The sequence below is a fragment of the Sus scrofa genome, chromosome 6, assembly GCF_054392235.1.
Source record: "Sus scrofa isolate SSC_HxYL_T2T_F1_AM1 chromosome 6, Sscrofa_HxYL_maternal_Yorkshire_Landrace_v2.0, whole genome shotgun sequence".
In the NCBI taxonomy this organism is placed as follows: Eukaryota; Metazoa; Chordata; class Mammalia; order Artiodactyla; family Suidae; genus Sus; species Sus scrofa.
The window spans coordinates 102,160,898-102,182,409 of record NC_139388.1 but is presented as its reverse complement, the minus strand read 5'-3'; the positions used below and the strand labels follow the sequence as shown (position 1 = coordinate 102,182,409).

At 46.5% G+C, this 21,512-nt stretch overlaps 1 protein-coding gene across 18 annotated transcripts in view; it reads right to left on the bottom strand.

Annotated features, from left to right (window-relative positions):
* PIEZO2 (piezo type mechanosensitive ion channel component 2) overlaps window positions 1–21,512 on the bottom strand; it is a 303,672-nt gene that overhangs the window by 238,471 nt on the left and 43,689 nt on the right. For all 18 annotated transcript variants that reach the window (XR_014807528.1, XR_014807530.1, XR_014807531.1 and 15 more), the window contains exon 2: window positions 4,437–4,532. Coding sequence is in view for 12 of the 18 variants with exons in the window: in XM_084964032.1 (XP_084820158.1) it covers window positions 4,437–4,532 (96 nt within the window). In the remaining 6 variants the exon portion in view is untranslated. The remainder of the gene's footprint in view (window positions 1–4,436; window positions 4,533–21,512) is intronic.

Below are 21,512 nucleotides of genomic sequence, written 5' to 3'. Positions count from 1 at the left end.
CTCCCCAAATGCAAACATAGGGTTTTGTGAAGGGGATTTTTTTCAATTAACATTTGTTGAAAGAAATAAAGAGTCACACTTAATAAGATGTATTTGCTGTATAATATACACCCATGTCATCAATCTGCACCAATACAAATGAAAATACCTCCCTTAAACATAACCATATTATCTCTCTAGGCCCTTGTGCCCAGGGCCAGGGAATCTATCAGCCAACAAGTACTTATTAAGTGACTAGGGGATCCCTCCTCCCTTGCAAGTCCCAAGGACTTTGTTCTGTCCTGGGCATCAGTCAGGCAATGCACCGGTTAAGAGCGAGGCCACCCACACATCACCTGTGTGTCCTGGGGCATGTCCTTACCCCGCCTGGAACTCAGGCTATGCCTGTAACATGAGGATTTCTGATGATAGTTTTTAATAATAACAGTGGCTTCCTCAAAAGGTCATTGTAGAAATTAAATTAATTGATGCCTGTAAACAATAATTCATATTTAGTGGGCAGTGCCACTGGCTCTCTAGTAACAGGTTACTTAGTGTAAATATTATTTAAAAAGAAACCCTGGAAGTCACAGGAGTTCCCTTAGTGGCTCAGCAGTTAACAAACCTGACCAGGATCCATGAGGATGCATATTTGATCCCTGGTCTTGCCCAGTGGGTCAAGGATCTGGCGTTGCCATGAGCTGTGGTGTAGGCTGCAGACGTGGCTCGGATCCCGCAATGTTGTGGCTCTGGTGTAGGCTGGCAGCTAAAGTTCCGATTTGACCCCTTGCCTGGAAACTTCCATAAGCTGCAGGTGTGGCCCTAAAGTGAAGAAGAAGAGGAAGAGGAAGAGGAAGGAGAAGGAGAAGAAAGAAACAAACCCTGGAAATCATGTACTTCTTAGCCAATATTTGAAGGGCACTAGGAAGAATGTTGAAGTTAGGACCAGCTATGAGGTCGCTAATTCTAGCTTACGCTAATGTTCAAAGCAATAGTTACTTCGAAGTAAGTCATCCTGTCATTAGCCAGTGTACACGGAGCACTTTCTGTGACCTTCCTTGAAATCTCAGATGTTTTACTACCTACATTCCATCCAAACAACATGGCCACTCTCCCCCCACGCTGGCCAATACACCTAAGATACAGGGAACTTCATATGCATCTGGTTAGAGAACGCAATACCTCATCCACTTGGAATACTGGGCCATCTGAAGTTAATTGTATATTAGTTACTATTTAATGGAGTGAAGATGCAATTTAAATGCAGAGCACACGACTGAGTGAACAGCAAGAAAACATTATTTCCGTTCCTACATATCGTACACTTCAATAAAATGCCTGACGTGGTAAGGAAAGGCATGAAACGTTTTGATTTCTTCAATTACTCATAATCCTCTGATCTCAGATAAATCTAAAATAGCAAAAGCCCACGGTCTATGATACCCTGAGCTTCTGTCCCCAGACAGGTGTTTACAAGGAACTGCCCTGTGATAATCACTATTGTGGAGACTGGGGGAGCCCAGGACTAGAGCTGCATTCCTAAATGCTTCTACAACTCTAGACTCCAGGAATGCATGCATGCGTTTACTCCTTGCTCTGCACCAGAGCAGTTCATTGACTGCTTGCTCTGCACCAGACTCTGTTCTGGGTTCTGGAAATATAGCAGTAAGTTATGTAACAGAAGGGACTCAGTAAATGACTACTTTAAAGTGGGACTCAGGCTCAGTGTCAGGTGAGACCTTGAACGGCCAAGGGGCCAAGACTTTGGGGCAAACCATCCCTCCTTCTCCAAAGGATGTCTATTTTCAACTGGAGGGTCCTTACCCCACGGAGGATGTGAAAGAGAATGTCAGGGAAGCGGAGAGTTGATCTCCAAGCCTGGGAGAGAGGCATCACTGAGACCACCCTGGGCTGGGGGACCGGCTACACCCACACCTGACTCCTGCCTGAGAAATCCAAGGACAAAGAGGAGGGGACAGAACTGCACTGGCTGAGGCACGGTGCCTGTCCTTCGAGCCCTAAGTGTGTGTGTGTGTGAGTGTGTGTACACGTGCACATGGTGTTAGGCGTGGGGGGAGAGGCTATGCACCAGTAGGTGGAGAGACACCCTGTGGTTCTCTCAGGTGAGTCTGCACATTCCCACCCACTCCTGAGAAACGAGTGCAGACAGGAACTTCAAAGGCCTGAGTGTGTCTGACCCCCAGGTCCCCATGCAGAGCTGCACAGCTGCCCCCACCCAGGCTCATCACCATGTGCGTGGAAGCCACATCGGTACCATACTGGACCACGTGGCCTGGCCGCAGACCACCCCCACCAGAAACCCCAGACCGTGCACGAGACCTATGTGTTCACAAAGACCCTCTGGGGTATTCCTCCCTCTGTGTCTCCATAAAAGCAAATAAATGAGGTGATGAGGTCCCAGCCATGCCTCTTGGTGCTGAAACGCAGGGAGGAGGGATCACAGGACCCAAAGCTGCCCCCATTCAAACTGGAAAGGTGCCTGTGGGCTCCCTCTGAGCTGAGAGGGTGGTAGGGCAGTGTGCCATGATGCTGTCTGTGCTCTGACCTGGTGATGCTTTGGTGACTCAGGATGTTTCTTTATACACAGGAGCTGCTCTCCGCCTCTGACCTCACCTTTCACCTGTGAGTTTCCTGACCATGTCAGTCCCTGGGCTCCAGGCACAGACAATGGGCCACTGTCACGCATACTGACAAAGTGGCAAGTCCCAACCCTGTAGAGACGACCAGGCAGAGCAGGGCTGGGGAGTCTGGGAAGAAGGCAAAGCCAGGCATCATCACGTAGTATGAAGGGAAACCCCAGCAACCTGGTTTCCAGATAAAACAAGGAGACACCCTGACAAGAAAGCTATCTATCTATAATCTGAGGATACAGAGGTACTCACTTTCAAAGCGCCTTATTCTAAACGTGTACAAAACCTTCTTTCTTTGAAACATGAGCTCCCAGCCCTGAAATAGGAATCGCCTATATGTTAGCATCTTGGTTCTGAGGCCAGAAGCTACTCTGTTGAAATATCTTTGTTTATGTTGACCTCTAGGAATGAAGCTGGGGTGGGTGGGGTCCCATAAACAACATATTTTTGGTCTGATAAGGATTTGTATAAACTCACATTTCTCTAGCCCTTCTTAACTTTGTGTATTAGGGATTTGAGGGACTTAGAAGAGCTATTTATTTTAGATTCCTCCTAAGGCAGGAAACTCAACTTAGCATCTGCCGTGATAACCCTTTGGATGAATGAAAATACGCATGCTCAGTTCAACAGTTGGGGGAGGATGGGAAAAACAAGTCATTATCTGCTGCTCTGTTTACACAAAGTCTTCATTCCTTTTCCTGAAGAGTCGCCAGCACGAGGCGGCAGCATGGAGCGAGGGCCATTCCCAGGCCAAGGTGCAGGCTGGGCCAGACCCAACTGCCCTGCTCCTCCCATAAACATATGGCCATCACTCTCAGCTAAGGCGTGGGACACTCCTTATTTCTTAGGATGGCATTGTTTTTGTTTTTTTGTTTGTTTGTTTGTTGTTTTTTCTTTTTGCCATTTCTTGGGCCTCTCCCTCAGCATATGGAGGTTCCCAGGCTAGGGGTCTAATAGGAGCTATAGCCGCCGGCCTACACCAGAGCCACAGCAACACGAGATCCGAGTCGCGTCTGCAACCTACACCACAGCTCACGGCAACGCCGGATCCTTAACCCACTGAGCAAGGCCAGGGATCGAACCTGCAACCTCATGGTTCCTAGTCAGATTCGTTAACCATTGCGCCACAATGGGAACTCCTTGGAAAATGATTTATTAACGTACTTCGGTGTGGTTTAATTATTATCCTTATGGAAGAACTTCAAATACATAAATTTACAAACTACGCCAGGCTTCCTCATCAGAGCCTCAGAAAATAGAGCCACTATCTCTTTCTACGCCTTCGAGGTCTTGTACAGCAATGAGAAACGGCTCTCGAGTTTTGCGGTAACACACCCGAGAAACAAAAACTCAAACACTTGACGTGACAGGTCTCAGCTAAGGCATGATTGACCCACGACTGCCCCCGTCCTCCCCAGGTGTCCTGCTTTAGGGGTCACAGACCGAAGCCCTTCCTCTGCCTCCTCTCCACGACCATACATCTTCTCCCCAGCAGACAGAACATGCAAATCTGGGCCACTGGCCTCACCCCATGTGCTTCATTTTCATGACAACACACTGACTTCCTCTTAACTAGGGAAACCCTTCCAGATCTGCAAACCTACAAACCCAAGCCCGCCAGGGAACCTGTATGGGGAAAATGCTGGGTACATGACAAAAATCGGTCACCATCAAGTTCCACACAGCCCTACTGCCGAGATGTTGACCCCCACCCCCACACCTGTGTCTCTCTCACCCCACCGGATAAAGATGCCCCCCAGGGCACCCCAGATGGCAGTGTGGTTCAGAGGAGCACAAGTCTCTTACCTTGCATGGTGGCTTTAGTTGGTTCTGAGAACAGAGGGATGAGCAGGAGGTAGATGAGGTAGACGAAGGAGAGCCCATTGTACCGGAACGCACAGGCTGGGAGGGAGAGAGAAGGTGAGAGGGTTAGCAACGGTGACCTCGGGCCATCGGAGTGCCACACAGCATCCCCCCATCACTCGCCATCCCTGCACCACAAGGCTTTCCCATCATGTGGTGTCTTCCCCATCCCTCCACATCCCCTTCATCACGCAGCATCACACATCACCCAGTGTCCCCCCATCATGTGCCACTGTTGCCAGAGCAGACCGTCAATTAGGAAGTCAAGACGAGGCATCCCTGGTGTGCCATCAACACGCTGAGCATAAGAAACAGGGAACAAAGATGCGTGCCCTGCTCTTATCATTAAGCAAGAAGGCAGTGCTAGCACACTTAAATGAAGGCAGGTGCGGAAAAAGTCACAAATTAAGCTGGGCAAGTTAACTGCTACAGAAATGTGGGGTGACAGCATGAGGGTTTAAGACATTCAGGCTCAAAGGCTATGGATGGAAAAAGAGATGGGACTGAAAGGAAAGAAAAGAGAAGAAAGATATTTGCCAAATGCTCTCTCTATGGCCGGGCTTGACACCATTATCTCAGGAATTCTGAGGTCGCCTTTGTTGCTTGAAGCTGCTAAATGTTTGGGTAGTTTGTATGCAGCAATAGAAAACTAATACCCAAACTTAAAAAAAAATTTTAAAAATCAAGCCACTTCTAAAATTCCACCTTCCTTTATTTTTGTCTGAAATTACCCAGTGTGATTGATGACAGTGGCCTAATTGCTGAATTCTCTGCTTTACATGTGAAGTTGCCACCTCGAGCTTCCAGGGACTCTGAATGCCATATCTAAGAGAGTTACCCGGCTAGGGCAAAATATGCCTTTGAACTTGTCAAAAAGGCACATTCGAGCTAGAATAGCCACTGAAGGCAAACAGCAATGCTCCTTTATGCAGTGAGGCTGTCTTTGTCGAGGACTTGGGGTCTCCAGAGCACACCCACTGCTCTTCATGAAGATTTTTCTTTTTTTTCTTTTTTTTTTGTCTTTCTACCTTTTATAGGGCCACTCCTGCAGCATATAGAGGTTCCCAGGCTAGGGGTCGAATCGGAGCTACAGCTGCCGGCCTTTACCACAGCCACAGCAACGCAGTCTGCAACCTACACCACAGCTCACGGCAACACCGGATCCTCAGCTGAGGACTGAGCAAGGCCAGGGATCGAACCCACAACCTCATGGTTCCTAGTCGGATTCATTAACCACTGCACCACGATGGGAACTCCAGTGAAGACTTTTCAGATTCTGGCACCCACACCTCTCACCAGTGTCCAGGCACCTGGGCCCTGTCCTCTGCCTCAAGGATTTTACTGTTAATGGTATAATTTCAGGTCAGTGTTCAAAGGAGAAAGACAATTTGCTTTAGCTAAGAATGCACTATCTTTTCCACTATTCCTACCTGGTTTTAACCATCTAAAATCACACGAATGTTTCCCTCAAAGGATGACACCAGAAATGTTCCAAACAAAAGACCTTGCCGAGCCCACAGGGCTCAAAATGAGAAACTTCGAGATGACAAATTATCAGGTAAAGGACATTATACACATGAGCACTGCCATTTGAATTGTAAACAATGGCACTGGTCTCATTAACAAATTTCATTTTCTAAAGGTCAAAATTGATATACAGCTTAAGAACAACCCTCCAAGTAGGAGAAATGATAGATGTGATTTTTGACTACTTAAGAGTTTAATCAACATAGAAAGGGGAAAAACCTCTTGCACATGTGACCTGTTATGGATGGCTGCCTAACATTTATAAAAATACTTGTGTTGCAGGACATGTGTGCTCGTTCCCACGTATGACATCATCACAAAGGGGTTTGTGAACATTTAAACGTTCACAAGAGTCGAAGGTAATAATCTTCGGTTGTTATTAAAGATAAGTGCCCTTAGAACTAAGTTTTTAGCATAATAGTTCCTCTCCTTCCTCCCCACTGTTTAGCAAGGCTAAGGCAGCCCCTCACCTCGAATGGCCTGCTTTAAATGTTTAGGACCTCTATCTCAACTAAGTATACTCTAAATGCTCTTTGTGGCCTCAAGATGCTTTGTTTATTTTAACAGTGGCCAGAGCAGTAGATATACATGACTCAGAATAAGCAACTTCAGTACCCAGAGACAACAGAGCGCCGTCCGAATGGACTTCTAGAATTGTTTGGTGTGTTTATACTTTTACTATTTTCCTGCTCTACTCTGAAGCAATTGATGGCCTTTCAAAGGCTATCTTCTCAAAACTGTGGTGATTTTAGAAAAAAAACAGTAACGACAGGAGAAACAGCTGCAGAGCACACACAATGCAGCAGGGCAAGAACTCAACAATTGCAGAGTTTTTCCTAAGGAAGGAAAACTAGCAAAGAAATGAGACACAGGAAAAGGCTGCCAAGTCACCTTATTTTTGTCTCTTTGTGGAGAAGTCCTCCCATGACATACTCCTGTGTTTCACATCCTGTTAAACTTGTAAATGTCTCAAGTTGGGATGCTTTAGGACAGCGAGCCCTAAGACAGGATCACTGTCTTCCTGCATCCTGTATCTCTGACCTTCACATCCCCTGGAGGTCTGATCCCAAGGGCCTCCCTCAGAAAGCTGCAAAAATTCATTCTTCCAGAAAGCGTCCCCTTACTGTAGTTCAGAGACCCAGACATCCGCCCACACAATCACTCTTACCACAAAGCGCCTGCTCTATGCTCATGAGGGGTTCACGGGTGTGACACAGGCTAACAGAAACAGTCTCCAAATACAAAGACACCACACTCTCCCAGAGAGAGACAGTCCCTATATGTTAACACCCTGTGTTTATCCAGAGAGAAGTGAGCCTTACCTTTGTGCCAGGTAGCTCATCAGTAAAACACTGAACTTATCAGTTATATGTTTCTCAGACTTCAAGAGACAGAAATCTCTCATCACATAAAGAAAACAGTAATTACATAGTGGAGGTGTTAGCGATGCTGCAGAGGTGAGCATTTGGCAATATATAAATGTATCAAACCCATATATAAACTCATATAATGTTAGATGTCAATTACATCTCCGTGAAGCTGGGAGAAAAGAAATATATTGGACATTGATTTCCTTATGGAAGTTGGTTAAAGGAATGTAATTTTAGAGTAAAGCCTCAAGGGAAACAAGATTTTTACAGGGAAAACAACTCAGAATCAAACTGCATTAGCCGAAAATCAGAACCACTACTCAGCTGACTAAAATCTGTAAGCCAGTCTCAGGAAAAAGAAGATGAAAGCATCTTATTTGTAAAGGATAAAAGGCTTTCATCTGAGTTTTCTACTTTTATTCAAAATAGCCTGGGGTACAATCTGTAAAATATGAGTTGAACCAGATCATCACTAAAATCATAGCCATGTGAGTTTAAAAACTTGTTGCCTTTTTAATTATTTTGAACAGGTAGGGTTCTCTTTTCTATTTTAATGAATTTAATATATATTTGATTGAATATTAGTAACAGTATTCAAAGTTTAACCAAGTTTTCTAAACTCATCTTGTTGATTATAGTTTGCAGAAAAAAAAATTTAAAGAAAGAATAGAGTGCTAATTCTTTCCTCCTTTAAAACCATCTTTTAATATGTTATTCCCCACTTTACAAGTTTACCCATAGAAAGCTGTCATATTTAAAATGCAAATCCTATGCTCAAATTTGACCAGGTGACCTGATCCAGAGAGCAACAGCACAGATTCTCTCGTGATTGCAATGAGGAAACGAAAACTTTTGCACAAATGCATTCTTCTTTAAGCTGTCTGAACACTTATATTAGAAATTAGATCTGGAGTTAACATCGTGGCTCAGTGGTTAACAAATCTGACTATGAACCATGAGGTTTCGGGTTTGATCCCTGGCCTTGCTCAGTGGGTTAAGGATCCGGCGTTGCCATGAGCTGTGGTGTAGGAGGCAGATGCAGCTCAGATCCCGTGTTGCTGTGGCTCTGGCGTAGACCGGCGGCTACAGCTCCGATTCGACCCCTAGCCTGGGAACCTCCATATGCCGTGGGAGCGGCACTAGAAAAGGCAAAAAGACAAGAAAGAAAAGAAATTAGATCTATTTCATTCTGAGTGTGCAGAGCCCTGCATTTTCCACAGCTCCTAAGCTTCTTCAAAATAAAACTTGACTCTTACTACTGTGATGAATAAGAAATTAGGATGGACTCCTGCATGCAGAGAAAAATAAGCATTAAAATTGTTTCTTCACCCACCAATCATAGTAGCTTATTTTCTCTCTCAAAGAGGAAAGTTAGCGTTTGTGGACTGGGACACAGAATTACACAGATCTGTGTCACGGTGTTTACTGATTTCCTGTCACTCACCAGCCTTCGTATACACATTTATTCTCATGCCAGGAAGGCACCTTTTAACTTAGTCTCAACTCATTTTTATGTAAGTCAACAAATTATAACTGGATCACTATACCTCTCTACTAGTCTGTTACAAGCAGAATACAGATTCATCTTTTAGTTTGTTTATTAACTGCAATTTATCCTTAATCTATAAAGACCATTAATCTTTAAGAATTTAAAACTTATTTTCCTCCAAAAATTTTTAAAGTTAGAGAGCTTATTATCACTCAGGTTTAACTTTATACTCTTTTGAATTCCACTGTTTGATTCTTAATTAACTCTGCCTTTATTAACTCTATATTTTATTTTTTAATTTTTAATTTTTACATAATGTTTAAAGGTTACCTACCATTCAGAGTTATTACAAAATATTGGCTATATTCCCTGTGTGGTACAATTCATCCACGAGCCTGTATGACACCCAACAGTTTGTACCTCCCACTCCTCAACCCCTATATAAAAATATCTTATTTTTTAATCAACACTACTTTGTTGTAATTTTCCCCAAAGTTAGCTTATCTTTCTAATATATACAAATTCTACTACTGTCTTAAAAATCCACTGCAATTGGATTTTTACATCACTGGGCCTGTCAAAAACCTGCAAAGAGCTTAGGACCCTAATAATAAAGCAACGTTCCTTTATTGGAACTTTGTAAAGTGCTGCTTACTTAGATTTTTAATGCCAAGCCTGATTCACAAGTTTACCGTCCATAAGCTGCACCAAGATTTCAAATTTGGAAAGTGATCTCTCCATTTATGTCGCTATCGGTACGTCTAAACTATGTGGATGAATCATTGAACCTGACGGCCTCACAGACCTAATATTAGGGAGTTCTCGCCATTCAACTGAAATAAATTGGTTTTGGCTTACTGGACTGTGTTTCAAGTGGAGAATGAATGCTAATTTCATTTTAAAAACAAGAGAAATCAGCTGCAAAGCCGTTCTGTCCCCTGATGTTCAAGTGCCTCCACGTGCAGGTCCCTGAGCAGTTTGAGATGCAAGGGCTGGAGAAGCTCGATATGCAGGCTTCATGCAAGTGGCGTGGCTTTTTAATAACAGGATTAACTTGCTGCCTACCACCGTTTCCTTCTTTCAAGAATGCAGTGAAATGAGATTTTTTTTTTTTTCCTGTAGGCTTTCACTGTAGGCTTCAGAATATTCTATATTATTCTTGGCAGCATCTGCCCTGGACTGGTGTGTGCATTAGCTTGAAAAGAAGTCAGTTCAGCTACCGACGAGGAGGTCCTATTTCTTGTATCCTCGGCACACGATGCTGCCCAACACAGTATCTTAACAACGAATATGGCTGAAAAGTGATGAAAAATGACTGTTTTATGTCGATAAACTTCTTCGGACATCCTGCTTGCTGCTTCCTGGGAACACCCCCTTCCCTGACATGTACAGAACCATTACTACTGCCTTCAAACAATTCTGGTGCCAGAGAAGTAGACACCCCTTTTATGGCATGAATTCAGCCCTCGACTGAGTCTGGGGTCTATGCTTTTGATACTGCAGTAATGAGGAACAGCCTCTGTCCACAGTGTGAAATCCCTGCTCCCAGAACAACGTCCAAAATCGAGATGAATTGGACTTACGCCTCAAAATCTGCTTCTCCACCACGTCTCCTGCTGGAGCCTAACTCAGACTCAGAGCCTTTGATGTGCATTTAGTCCTTTCCTCATCATTGTGAATGCAAATCACCCTCAAAGTCCATGTAACTGGGTATAGAGGGGAATGCCACACACTCCCTGCAGGGGACAATCTATAGGGACTTTCAGGAATCCACCCCCCCACCCCAGCCGCATCCCATGCCTGGCTGCTGCCTCCTGCTCTCTCTCAATTCCCTTCTCTCAATACACACCACATCTTCCTGCCTTGTAAAATTAAGGTAGTTTTAAGATCACTGGTGGGATACTCTACTTGAAGAATTAATTATTCCAGGAATGTGACAATAGGGGTTTTCATCAGTTCACAGCCTTGATCTGAGAGAGTGTGATTTCTGGTCAATATATAAAGAAGTCTTGAATCTCCTAAATTTCCAGGCAGAAATGACGTGTCTCTTTTCCTGACCCATCACCACACCCTGGATTTACTAGGTGACCCATAACGTGTCAGAACTGTCCCCAAAGTCCCCAAAGTGAGCCTGTTTTGGCATCCTGGTCTATCTCTAAAAAGCAGACATGACATGACTCATGAGTCCACTGGAGGCTAAGCTGGATGGGCCATATCCAAGTTCTGTAGTCACCTCCACAAATGCCATCACTGGGTCACCTCCACAAATGCCGTTGCTAGGTTACTCTGTCAATTTTCACAGGGACCAGGAGGCTGCAGGACCCTTCCACTCCTGTCCTGTCCCCCGGAACACCTCAGACAACAACGCGCCTCCTGAGACAAACACCTCTTCTACCCAAACCCCCATCAGCCATTCCCCAGAGGCGTGTCACCATGCCCCAGGCCACCTCAGAACAGACTCCCTCCATACATCACTCTATTTGCAGTATCTATTCCCATTTCTAAACATAGCAAGCATTCAGTAAGCATTTACTGAAAGAGTAAATAAATCTCTGCCTCTTTCTTTGCCAACCTGCAATGCCCTCTGCCCCAAAGTGCATCCCAGATCCCAGATCCCGAAGTATCCCTGAGCAAAAGACTCACTCATCGTCTGTCTCTTCCCAGAGAATGCCCTTGTCACCTGATAAAACATAATCTTCCCTGAATAAAAAGCACATGTGTCTAGCAATAAGAGAATAATTTAGTAAGGACTGCCACACCAGGAACTCTGTGCAATAGTCACCAAGAATGGTTGCTACTCATGGGGGTGGACATTGAAAGATTTTCACCAAACAACCAGCCAAAACCTAGGTTACAAAACTGTATGCAATATGACAGGTCTATGAGGTATTTATGATATCCCCATTTTCAGGAAACTAAGGGTCACAAAGGATATGTAACTTGTGCAAGGTAAAGTTGAAGCTGGGAGATAACCCCAGTCAGGATGGCTCTTAACCCCTCACTCCACCAGCCCTCTTTGGCACAAAGAAAACATCTGTAAGAGTATATCAGACTGTCAACCTCTGGGAATAGGGTCTGACAGAAGAAGGACAGTAGCTTTTTATCAAATAATGTTAAATTTTCTCATAAAATGTATATATTTCATATTTTAAAATAAAATCAGGGAGTTCCCATCATGGCTCAGTGGTTAACAAACCTGACTAGTATCCATGAGGATGCAGGTTTGATCCCTGGCCTCCATCAGTGGGTTAAGGATCCGGCATTGTCATGAGCTGTGGTGTAGGTCACAGACGCAGCTCTGATCCCATGTTGCTGTGGCTGTGGTGTAGGCCGGCAGCTGTAGCTCCAATTCGACCCCTAGCCTAGGAAGCTCCATATGTCACAGGTGCAGCCCTAAAATGATAAAGACAAAAAAAAAATCTAATCTAAGAAAAAGTAATCTCTTCCATTTCTCAATACTCCTCACATTTTGCCCCATCACTCTTATGACTTGGCTCCATGTGACCTTATAAACATGTCACCTTCTTGATTGGACCATAAGCCCTTTAAGAGCAAGGCTGTGCCTTTTCTGCATCTTCAGGAACCCATCAGAGTATCAGAGGACCTCTGACATCACAAACACACATGCTGGTGTGAATGAATAAAGGAATGAAAGGCTAGACTTCCACTGCCCTTAGAGATGGAGAGATGTGAGTAAAGCTGTCATATCCGACTAGCAGTGTAAATGTTCAATAGTTTTCGCTAAACACACTACTCTGCACTGTTCAATCTGGCTCACATAAAGACACGGCTACAACAACAGTATTCAAAAGAGATGGGAGGAAAGCATCTGCTGGAAAAAGAATATGTGGGTAATAATTTTCACTTCAGCATCCAGGAAGAGGCAAGAAACAAGAGAGTTTCTCAAATCATGAACCTTTTCTGCCACAATGAAATTATGCTCCAGGGACCCGCTCTGGGAAGAAAAAGATATCTGAAATTAAACTTCAGGTTTTAACCTTTTTTTTTTCCTTACAAATGGATACAATGCAAATTTTAAATCACCCCAAGAGGCTCTAGGAAGCTTTGGTCAGATTTCCAGGGGTGGAAATATGTTTATTAAACTTATATATGATAGGAAGAAAATGTGTATCTTTAGCAAACATTGAACCTCATAGCTTGACTCCTACTTGATGGCAACTAGGAGGAAATCAAAATGTGAGTCCCAATAGACTTGCGTTGGACAAATCCACCAACACCCCAAGCCTCAACTTCCCATTAGAGAAAAGGAATTATGTCAGGTGTGATTTAATGTTACTAGAAGCTGGTTCAATCAAAGTGCTTAAATAACACATGGGATGAGTTACAAGGATTTTGCAGACTCCTGAGCCATCATGGGGCCACTTCTCTGCTGGCAGAACACAGCTCCCAGCTGGGACAGCACTACCGGGCATGACTGAGGGGCACAACTAGATGCCTACTTGGGGCTGGAGGTAAAAGGCTCAGAGCAAAAGGTTCCCAGTTGACCCCTTTAAATCAAACATGCCCTCAGGACCTCCACCTTTGTTTTTCTTGTGTTTTTCCTTCAGTTAAAAATACGAAGGACTTTAAAACTCTCAAAACCAAACTGAAATGATCTGCGGTAAATCACACCATGGCCAACAATCAAGTAACATCCACCCATCCCATCAGTAAGAACTAAAACCTCACATGAACAAGGTAACCAGGAGCCACAGGACAGGAAATTGAGATTACACGTACTGGTCAGCTATGGGAATGGACACCCATCTGAAATGGTTCTGCATTCCCAAGTTGACCAGCCCTTCCTTGGCACAAATGAATCCTGAAGAGGAAATAATCCTTTTTTTCTTCTCAGAAAAAGAACTAAAATTGATTGTTGTTGTGTTTTCTCAGCTCTCATCTGGAACCTGTTAATTTTCAAAGCAGATTGTCCAGAAATACAACATGGAAAGGAAAGGAAAGCAAACTTCAGCCTTCTTCCTACTTGTTTTCTATAGAAATACACCTGGAACCCCAAAGTCCCCACCTTCAGACTCCTTCTGCCTCCTCCCACTGACTCGCGTCCACAACACGCACACCCTTGAGAATCTGACAAACCACCTCATAACCATGGGCCTCATCACACCAAGAGCTCCAGTCACCTGCATGCTTTCCCTGGCACACCCCTGACACTGCCTCCTTTCCTTTGGATGGGCTGCCCAGCTTTCTGGAAAGCCCCTCCTCTCCCTCCCCCTTCAAAGGCATCTGGCAAAACCCAGCTTCAAGCCCACTGCTGACCAAGCTCCTCCACCTCAGCCTTTCACAGGACCACCTGACTCAGGAGGGTCCCAGGACACTCACTTTTTGTTTTCAAAACTGTTTATCAGTCATAAACTATGAGCCGGCACCACTACCTTGATAAATTATAAATGACTCTCCTGCCCTCCTTCTCCCTGAGTCCCCTCCCTGCTCTCTGTTAAAGCTACAATTTCCTAGACATTAACCAGAGGCTAAATATGGAACAGCAGCTAAACTATGAAAACATAGAAAAACATTTTTTAAAGGGTGCGTGCATTGTAATGCTTACTGGCCCCCCAAAAGCCTGCTTTGGGAAGGAAGGAAGGAGGGAAGGGGGAAGGTGGGAAGGAAGGGAGGGAGGAAGAGAGGGAGGGAGGAAGGAAAGAAGGAAAGAAGGTAGAAAGGAAGGAAGGGAGGGGGAAGGAAGGTGGGAAGGGGGAGGAGAGAAGGAAGGGAGGGAGGAAGGAGGGAGGGGGGAGGGAAGGAAGGGGCACCTCCCACTGTGAACTCCTGAATGGTGAGTGCAGCGCTCTGAAGTCTGTGAACCAATCCAGGACAGAGAGCCTAAATCACCCCCCTTCCTTCATCCCCAGCACTTAGGACCGTGTCCCAATAGAGAGGGAGAGATGGATAAATTATGCTGTGTTGAACTGGATTGACGTGAAATGCAAGGAAATAATATCGTGATATACACAGGTTTTTGAAAATTGATAATATGTCAGTAGTGGGAGATACTAAAATTAGTACTTGTCATAAAACTTGATGTGAAGCTGACTTTTAAAAACATCATCTTGCTTATTCCAGTGATAGGCAAATTCAACATGGAAGTTTTAATAACAGTTTAGTGACACTAAGTGGAAAGAATCAACAGGAGGACAAGGATATTATTATAAATACCCGAATAATATGAACCAATTTGCAGATCTGCCAGTAACTATTCTGAAGGAAGTGACGGATATGAAAAACACTATCATGTGGTGAGAACAGAGGCCTGTTTCTCCAACCAAACCATCTTTCACCTTTTAAAATGACACAAATAAATAATCCAAGCTGTTTTTTTTTTTTTAAACAGGAAGAGATAAAGGAGCTGACAACTTCATATTTAAGAGAAATAAGAGTTTTAATTCAAAACTGCACCTCGGTCTCCAAGATTTTTTTCATGGGATAAAGTAGGTCTTGCACGTTTGCATAAAAATGAGAGACCGGTCCTGCCTGTGGTTTGGCAGGAAATTGGCCACCTGCTCCTGTGGGTCACTTCCAGCCCTGAGCGTGGTCAGCGCCTGGGTGACTGAGCCCTGGGCCAGGCTGCCTCCTAGGCAAGCAGAATATGCAGCGTCTCTCTCCCACTCCACGCCACCTCCATCTTTCTTCCTTTGAAACTAAATATATTTTGCTGACTTAAAACAATGAAAGCGTGTTTCCTCTGCACATGAACAAGAACACCCACCGGGCTGGTGCCCAAGGAGTCTGTGAGCACGACGGGCGGCGAGGAGAGTCCAGGTTTCCTCTGGTACTTCCTGTGAGTGTGGCAGGTGCCACTCCGCGCTCTGGGCGCCGCCGCATCCCCAAATCACAGGGCTCTAGCCTCCTCCTACTCTCCCCTAAACCCTTCATCAGGAGCACACCCCCCTCCCCCCCCCCCACACACACAGAGCAGGTCTTCATCGGCGCCCCTGTCCATCTCCAAAGTGTTCATCTTCCTCCGAAGCTCCTCCAGTGCTGGACGGAGGTGGGGTCATGTGCGCGCTCCTCGTGCGTCCCAACCGGACCACCGCCTGGAGGCTCCTCCCTTCCACCTGCCGCTTCAGCGCAAGCTCAGGACCTCAGGCGCAGCCATCAGCGGCAACCCCACGGCTGCTGCTTTTTTTCTTTCTCTCTTTGCCTTTGTACTATAACTCACTGCTTCCAGTGTTTCTTCTTGATAAGCCCAAGCATTGCCTTCAGGACACCATCTCTGGAGCGTCTGATGTTGAGGGAGGCATCCCCTCGGCCGTGCTCCGCCCCCTCCCCCTGCCCCGGAGGCCTGTGCAGACCTCTGTGTATACCCACAACCCTTGGACTATTCCATCACAGGTCACTTCCCACCACAAAACTCTTAAGGTCCTGGAGCCGTGGGCTATGTTCTGTGTATTCCTGTGTCTCCAGAGACCTAAAACAGAAGGTCCCCAAATGAACAGTGGGAGCAGATTCCAAGTCAGTTGGAATAAGGCACGACTCACGATCTGATGCTTCTCAAACAGCCGTCTGCTTGAAGAAACCTGGACAGAACCAGATGTTTCCACGCGTCCTTAAACAGGAAGTCCCGTGAATCCTCTGCCGCTTTCTATACTGACCAGCACGCCTCACCTCTACAGTGAAGAAGCTGAGAAGGTTCACACAAGGACCCTCAGAGGCCTAATTTCTTAGTTCTTTGAGCCCAAGCCTAACTGATTGCTTAGTATTCGATTCTAAAGTACTTGCTTTCTCCAGCATACTCGCCATGTCTTAGCTACGAATAAGGAGAGTGTGTGAAGCAAGGTCCTGGCAGGACCCAGGGGCACATGAAAATCAGATGAGGGAGGACCACACCCAGTGTCCAACCTGGGTCACAAAATGCACAAAGGCCAAGGGGAAGCGAGGGCTGTCGGTGGAGCAGAAACTCTGCAGAAACTCTGCACAGACCTCTCTCTTGCCTTCCCATTTCTTGTCAGCATCTCTCCTCTGCCAAACCCACCCAGAAGCAAAAGGGGGTTTGGAAAGCACCATAAAGCCACCTGTGCAGGGCAGCCTCCCAGGGCTCCCAGGGTGGCCGGTGGTCTGGGAGAGCAAGTGGAAAATATCAAACACAGTGACAAACGCCCCCTGAAGACCAGCAAGGGCAGAGAAAAGGACTGTACACGTGAATCAGCCAGGCGGCTGTACAAAAAGCGCTGAGGTTTATTTAGTTATTGCAGAAACTTCTCTCCCAGTGTTCTGCTTATAAACCAGTTCTAGCACTTGCAGTAGGTCATGTTCATGACACGCATGTGTGTATCCCTGGTCAATGTCCTTACAACAGGGCACGTGTCACAATCTTCTGAACGGCACCATCCATATCCACAGAGTCGAAACCTCCAGCAGGAGCACCTCAACAACCATCTTTTCCCAAAGCATCCCAGGCAACTCAGATGCTCCAAATGGCTATAACTGCCCCATAAGCTCTAGGAGTGTCATTCACCTTGACAACAGAATTCCCGAAAAGGGGCACTGGGCATCTGCCTCATCAGGCTTAAAACCTGTCCTGGGGTAGAACTAGCCCAGGGGGAAACAAGGCTAGACAGATTGTCCCCAACAGAGAAGACAGAGCTGAGTTCAAGAAGGCATTCACTCACCAAAGAGTTGGGGGTCCAAGGCAGTAGTGACCAGTGAGTCTGTGCTGAGTTACCCACGGCCTCCACACCTTCCCTGGACACCCTCCCATCCCAGGACTCGAGAACAACGAGGACAGGATGGACAATAATAACTCAATGGCCCAAACTCCTGAAATTTATTTTGAATAAATTTATTTTAAAAAACAGCTGCCTTCCAGTGACTTGGAGCAGCAGCTGAGTGCGGGGCATCTGCCAGTCTCTATCATCTCCATCAGTGAGAGGACAGCAAAGATCATGGACAGGTGGAGGGTCCACATCATCATGAAGGCTTTGCAGAGGACACCCTTCCGGTCCACAGGGCCTGAAGAGCTGAGAAGTGTCTCAGATGCAAACCTCTCTGAGTTCTGTCTCCTGTGCTAGCCCTGCATGGCTGCCACTACTTAGCTCTGCTAGAAGTTCAGACCCTTGCAAGTCCCACAGGAAATGCCTATCAATCTCCTGAGCTTTGGTCTCAGAGGGATCATAAAATCGTGACTGAAGGTGTCAAACATTTTCCCATTTCTTCTCATCACAGCAGAGAGGCAAGCACACAAGAGTTTAACTGTAGATTCTGAAATGGGCCCGAGGTGTTGACCGGCCAGGCAGAGCCCTTCCAAGAGGGGAAGGCGCGGCAGGAAGAGCGCTGGCCCTGCTCCGCCCAGCTTGCCAAGGTCTGTCTCTCCTATTGATTCTCCATTAAGGAGCATCTATCACGGGGCTCTTTTCCTGGAACAGACTACAGAAGTCCCCTCTGACCTCTGATAAGCTGGCTGCCAAGTTTGGTCTATGGATGCAATGGCCAGGAAGCAAAGAGGTGGAGGGGAGGGAGGCACAGACCGCCCAATTAAAAGAAGAAAAAAAAAAAGAAAGAAAGAAAGAAAGAAAGGAAGTTAAGCCTTTCTATTTGGCTTTAAGCTTGGAAATGGGAGTGACTGGGAGACCCCTCCAGGCGCATGCACCAAATCCACATGTCTGATGGCTTTACCACGTCCACGGGCTGGACTGACCCAAGGTGACGGAAACCTATTTTGGACCTGAAGGTCGGGGGAGCGGGAGAGGGCAAGGGAAGTCAATTACTTCCAGGCAAACTGCCCGATAAGCTTAAAGTGTAAATACAAGGCAAAAATAGATGCACAACCACTTTATCTCTCCAATCAGTCTCACAACCATGTCCCACTTCCTCTGAGAGTCTCCACAAAAGGCACCGGCCTCTGCTCAGCAGCCCGCTCACTTGTGGGGGGAAGGTGGGCTTGCTGAGGAAGCCACAGGCCTGCAGCTTCAGGGCTCCTGTGTTAGAACTTGTGCAATGTCACCCCTCTAGTCTCTGCTTAAAACGAAACAAGATAGAGTCCCTAATTCATTGTCAGGTGTCTTGGAGAAAAATTACAAGAATGGCAGGTTCTGAGCCCTGGCAGTAATAGGGATGTGGGCACTGAAAATGCATTCCAAGGCAAAAACGAATAACAGCTCATCTGGCGAGAACCATCCTGGGTCCGTGATCTCATTCACGGCACAGAGATAAGAAGGGTACCAGTTCCAGGGTGACAGGGGCAGTTGAATAGGATGAAAGCCTGCCCAGAAGGGGCCTGTGCGTGATGAGCACTATGAAACAGTATGTTCTTATTCCTAATAATATTGTTATTGGAAATCTCCTCCGAACACTCGAGATGTTCCCCAGGATGAAGACTCATTCATGGCCAATCTTCGCCTCGGCTCTCAGGGTGGACATTAGTAACTGGACACTGGCCTCTGTCAGGAGCACAAAGCAGCCCCTGCTGCTCAGAGTCATAGCTCAGACTCCACACGGATGCCCATCTTCCACTTCAACAGGCTCCCAAAGACAACATGTTCCACCAACAGTTCAGAGAAGGGAAAGCCTGGGATGCTTGAGTCAGTGCCTCCTAGCCAGGGTCCCAATAGAGGACTCTCTGGAGAGCATGGCAGAGGCCAGGAGGTAATAGCACCATCCCAACAACTCTCCCAAATCAGTTCACCTCCACAGGTGCTCAAAGCCCTGCCCATCCCTGTCTGAAAACAGGCATCACCCCAATCTTTCCTAAGGCCGGCCGTGCTTCTGCATCTCTTAGTAAAGTGAAGACATTCCTTCCCAATTTCCCTGTACAAATTCTAAACAGGAAAGAAGAACTGGCGCTGGATGAAGAACCAATCATCCTATATAAATTAGAGACTGCCTTTAAACATTGCCTGGGATCACTGTCCAGTTCTCATAAACGTGTTGCTTCTTTGTAAACATTAGTCTGCAAATTTAGAAGCACTTAATAAAATGTCAGGGGAAGCACCACAGCGATGGCCTGACTGGAAGCCGTCTCCAGAGCCCCGTCCATTCTTCCTAGAAGCCCAAGAGCCTCCCACCAGATGGGGGTCCAAGGTCTTTCAGGGTGGACCTCGGGCTGGGGGTGGAGGGGCAACACTCTGGTCCCCGCCCCCTGCCCTGGCCCAGCCCTCCACGGAGGGACTTCAGGTTCATGTCAAGGAGATGCTGGTCATGCTCTGGATGGGAGAGAGATCCCGGCCTGACTGCGGTCACACTGAAATGGTGTTGGGCGGAGACTCCAGGAAGGATGGCCACACTCCTCTTCCACGTGTGGGTCAGAAATAGAAGTATGAACCTAAACCAGCCCGGGAGTGTAGACACCGGCCTGCTTCCCTTTTCTCCTGGGGCCCAATGAGAGAGGATCAGCATCCGCCTTCCTTGCCAGGCTGGAGGCACAGGCTGCTTAGCACAAGAACGCCTGGCTCTGTGCTTGGGAATCACTGCTGTTTCAACTACAGCGGCTTCATTTCAAAAGTGAGGAAACGGACACCCAGCAAAGCCAAGTCACTTGCCCAGGTCAGAGCTAAGGTAGAAATCAGAACCCAGGTCAGATCCACCCAGCACCCCCGCCTTTGACCCCAGCTCACGTCTTTGCTCCCCCTCCCATTTTAAAAATAAACTCAATATGGGGTCAAAGATATTTCTGAGCCATAGGGAAAACATAACAGACTCATATAACATGGGTGAAATTATTTTATTCACACCAAGCGAGAATCAAATGGGAGTGGGAAAGAAAGAGGCATATCCCGTTTTGTGGTTAATAAATGCTAATAACCTCAACATGAACCCCTCTCACAGGATCCCTGGATCCCAAATCAGGACATCAGCCAGTTTGGAAGATTTGCTCTAAACAGCCCTGAAATCCCCTGCAGCAGATTAGGGCAGAGATAGGATGAATTGGCCCCCTTTTCCTTTCACTGGTCCCCTTGACTTCCAAAAATAATATTCTGGCCCAGCTGTTCGGTCAGGGCCTCGGTTTATTTGTAGTTAGCCAGAGAGGGGACCATAAATGAAATTCAGATGCCGGGAGGGAGGAATGTCAGTCCTTCCAAATCCAACACTGAAAAGCCTTTCTTGTTTTTGAGCTGAATAAAGAACGTCGGGCAATGGAACTTTGACCCAACATGCCATCCAGTCCAAAGAGGAACGGCCAGAAAAAAGTGGACTTGTCTGGAGATGGTTCTCAGCCTCTAAGCCAGCCAGCTCAGTCCCTTGTTTTAGCCCCCAGGGTATCTGGGCAGCCACAGGTCTGAGACACCCTTGGTAGCTGAGGGCTCCCCTGGGCGCACAGGGCATGAGGGTGCCACCACGAAGAGGGGCCACAGGGCCCTTTGTCCAGCAAACAGAGCCTGGGCTCCAGGCTCCAGGTCTTGCAACCAAATCCCACCTCACCGGCTTCTTTGAGAGTTGCTTGGTTTTTAAAGCTGAACCCTGTCCACGGGGTGGAGGCCCAGAGCAGGAATCCAAGGGTCTGACTTCTGAGTTCTGGACCTGCTTCCACCATCAGACACACACCTCGCTGCCCCTAGGCTTCCACCTCCTCATAGAAAAAATGAAGAGCTTTATAAAGCTGTCCACGTGGCCATTCCCAGGTCTCTGCAGCAAGGATTTCAGAGGGAAACCAGAAGAAAATTGCCTTGAAAATGCACCTTT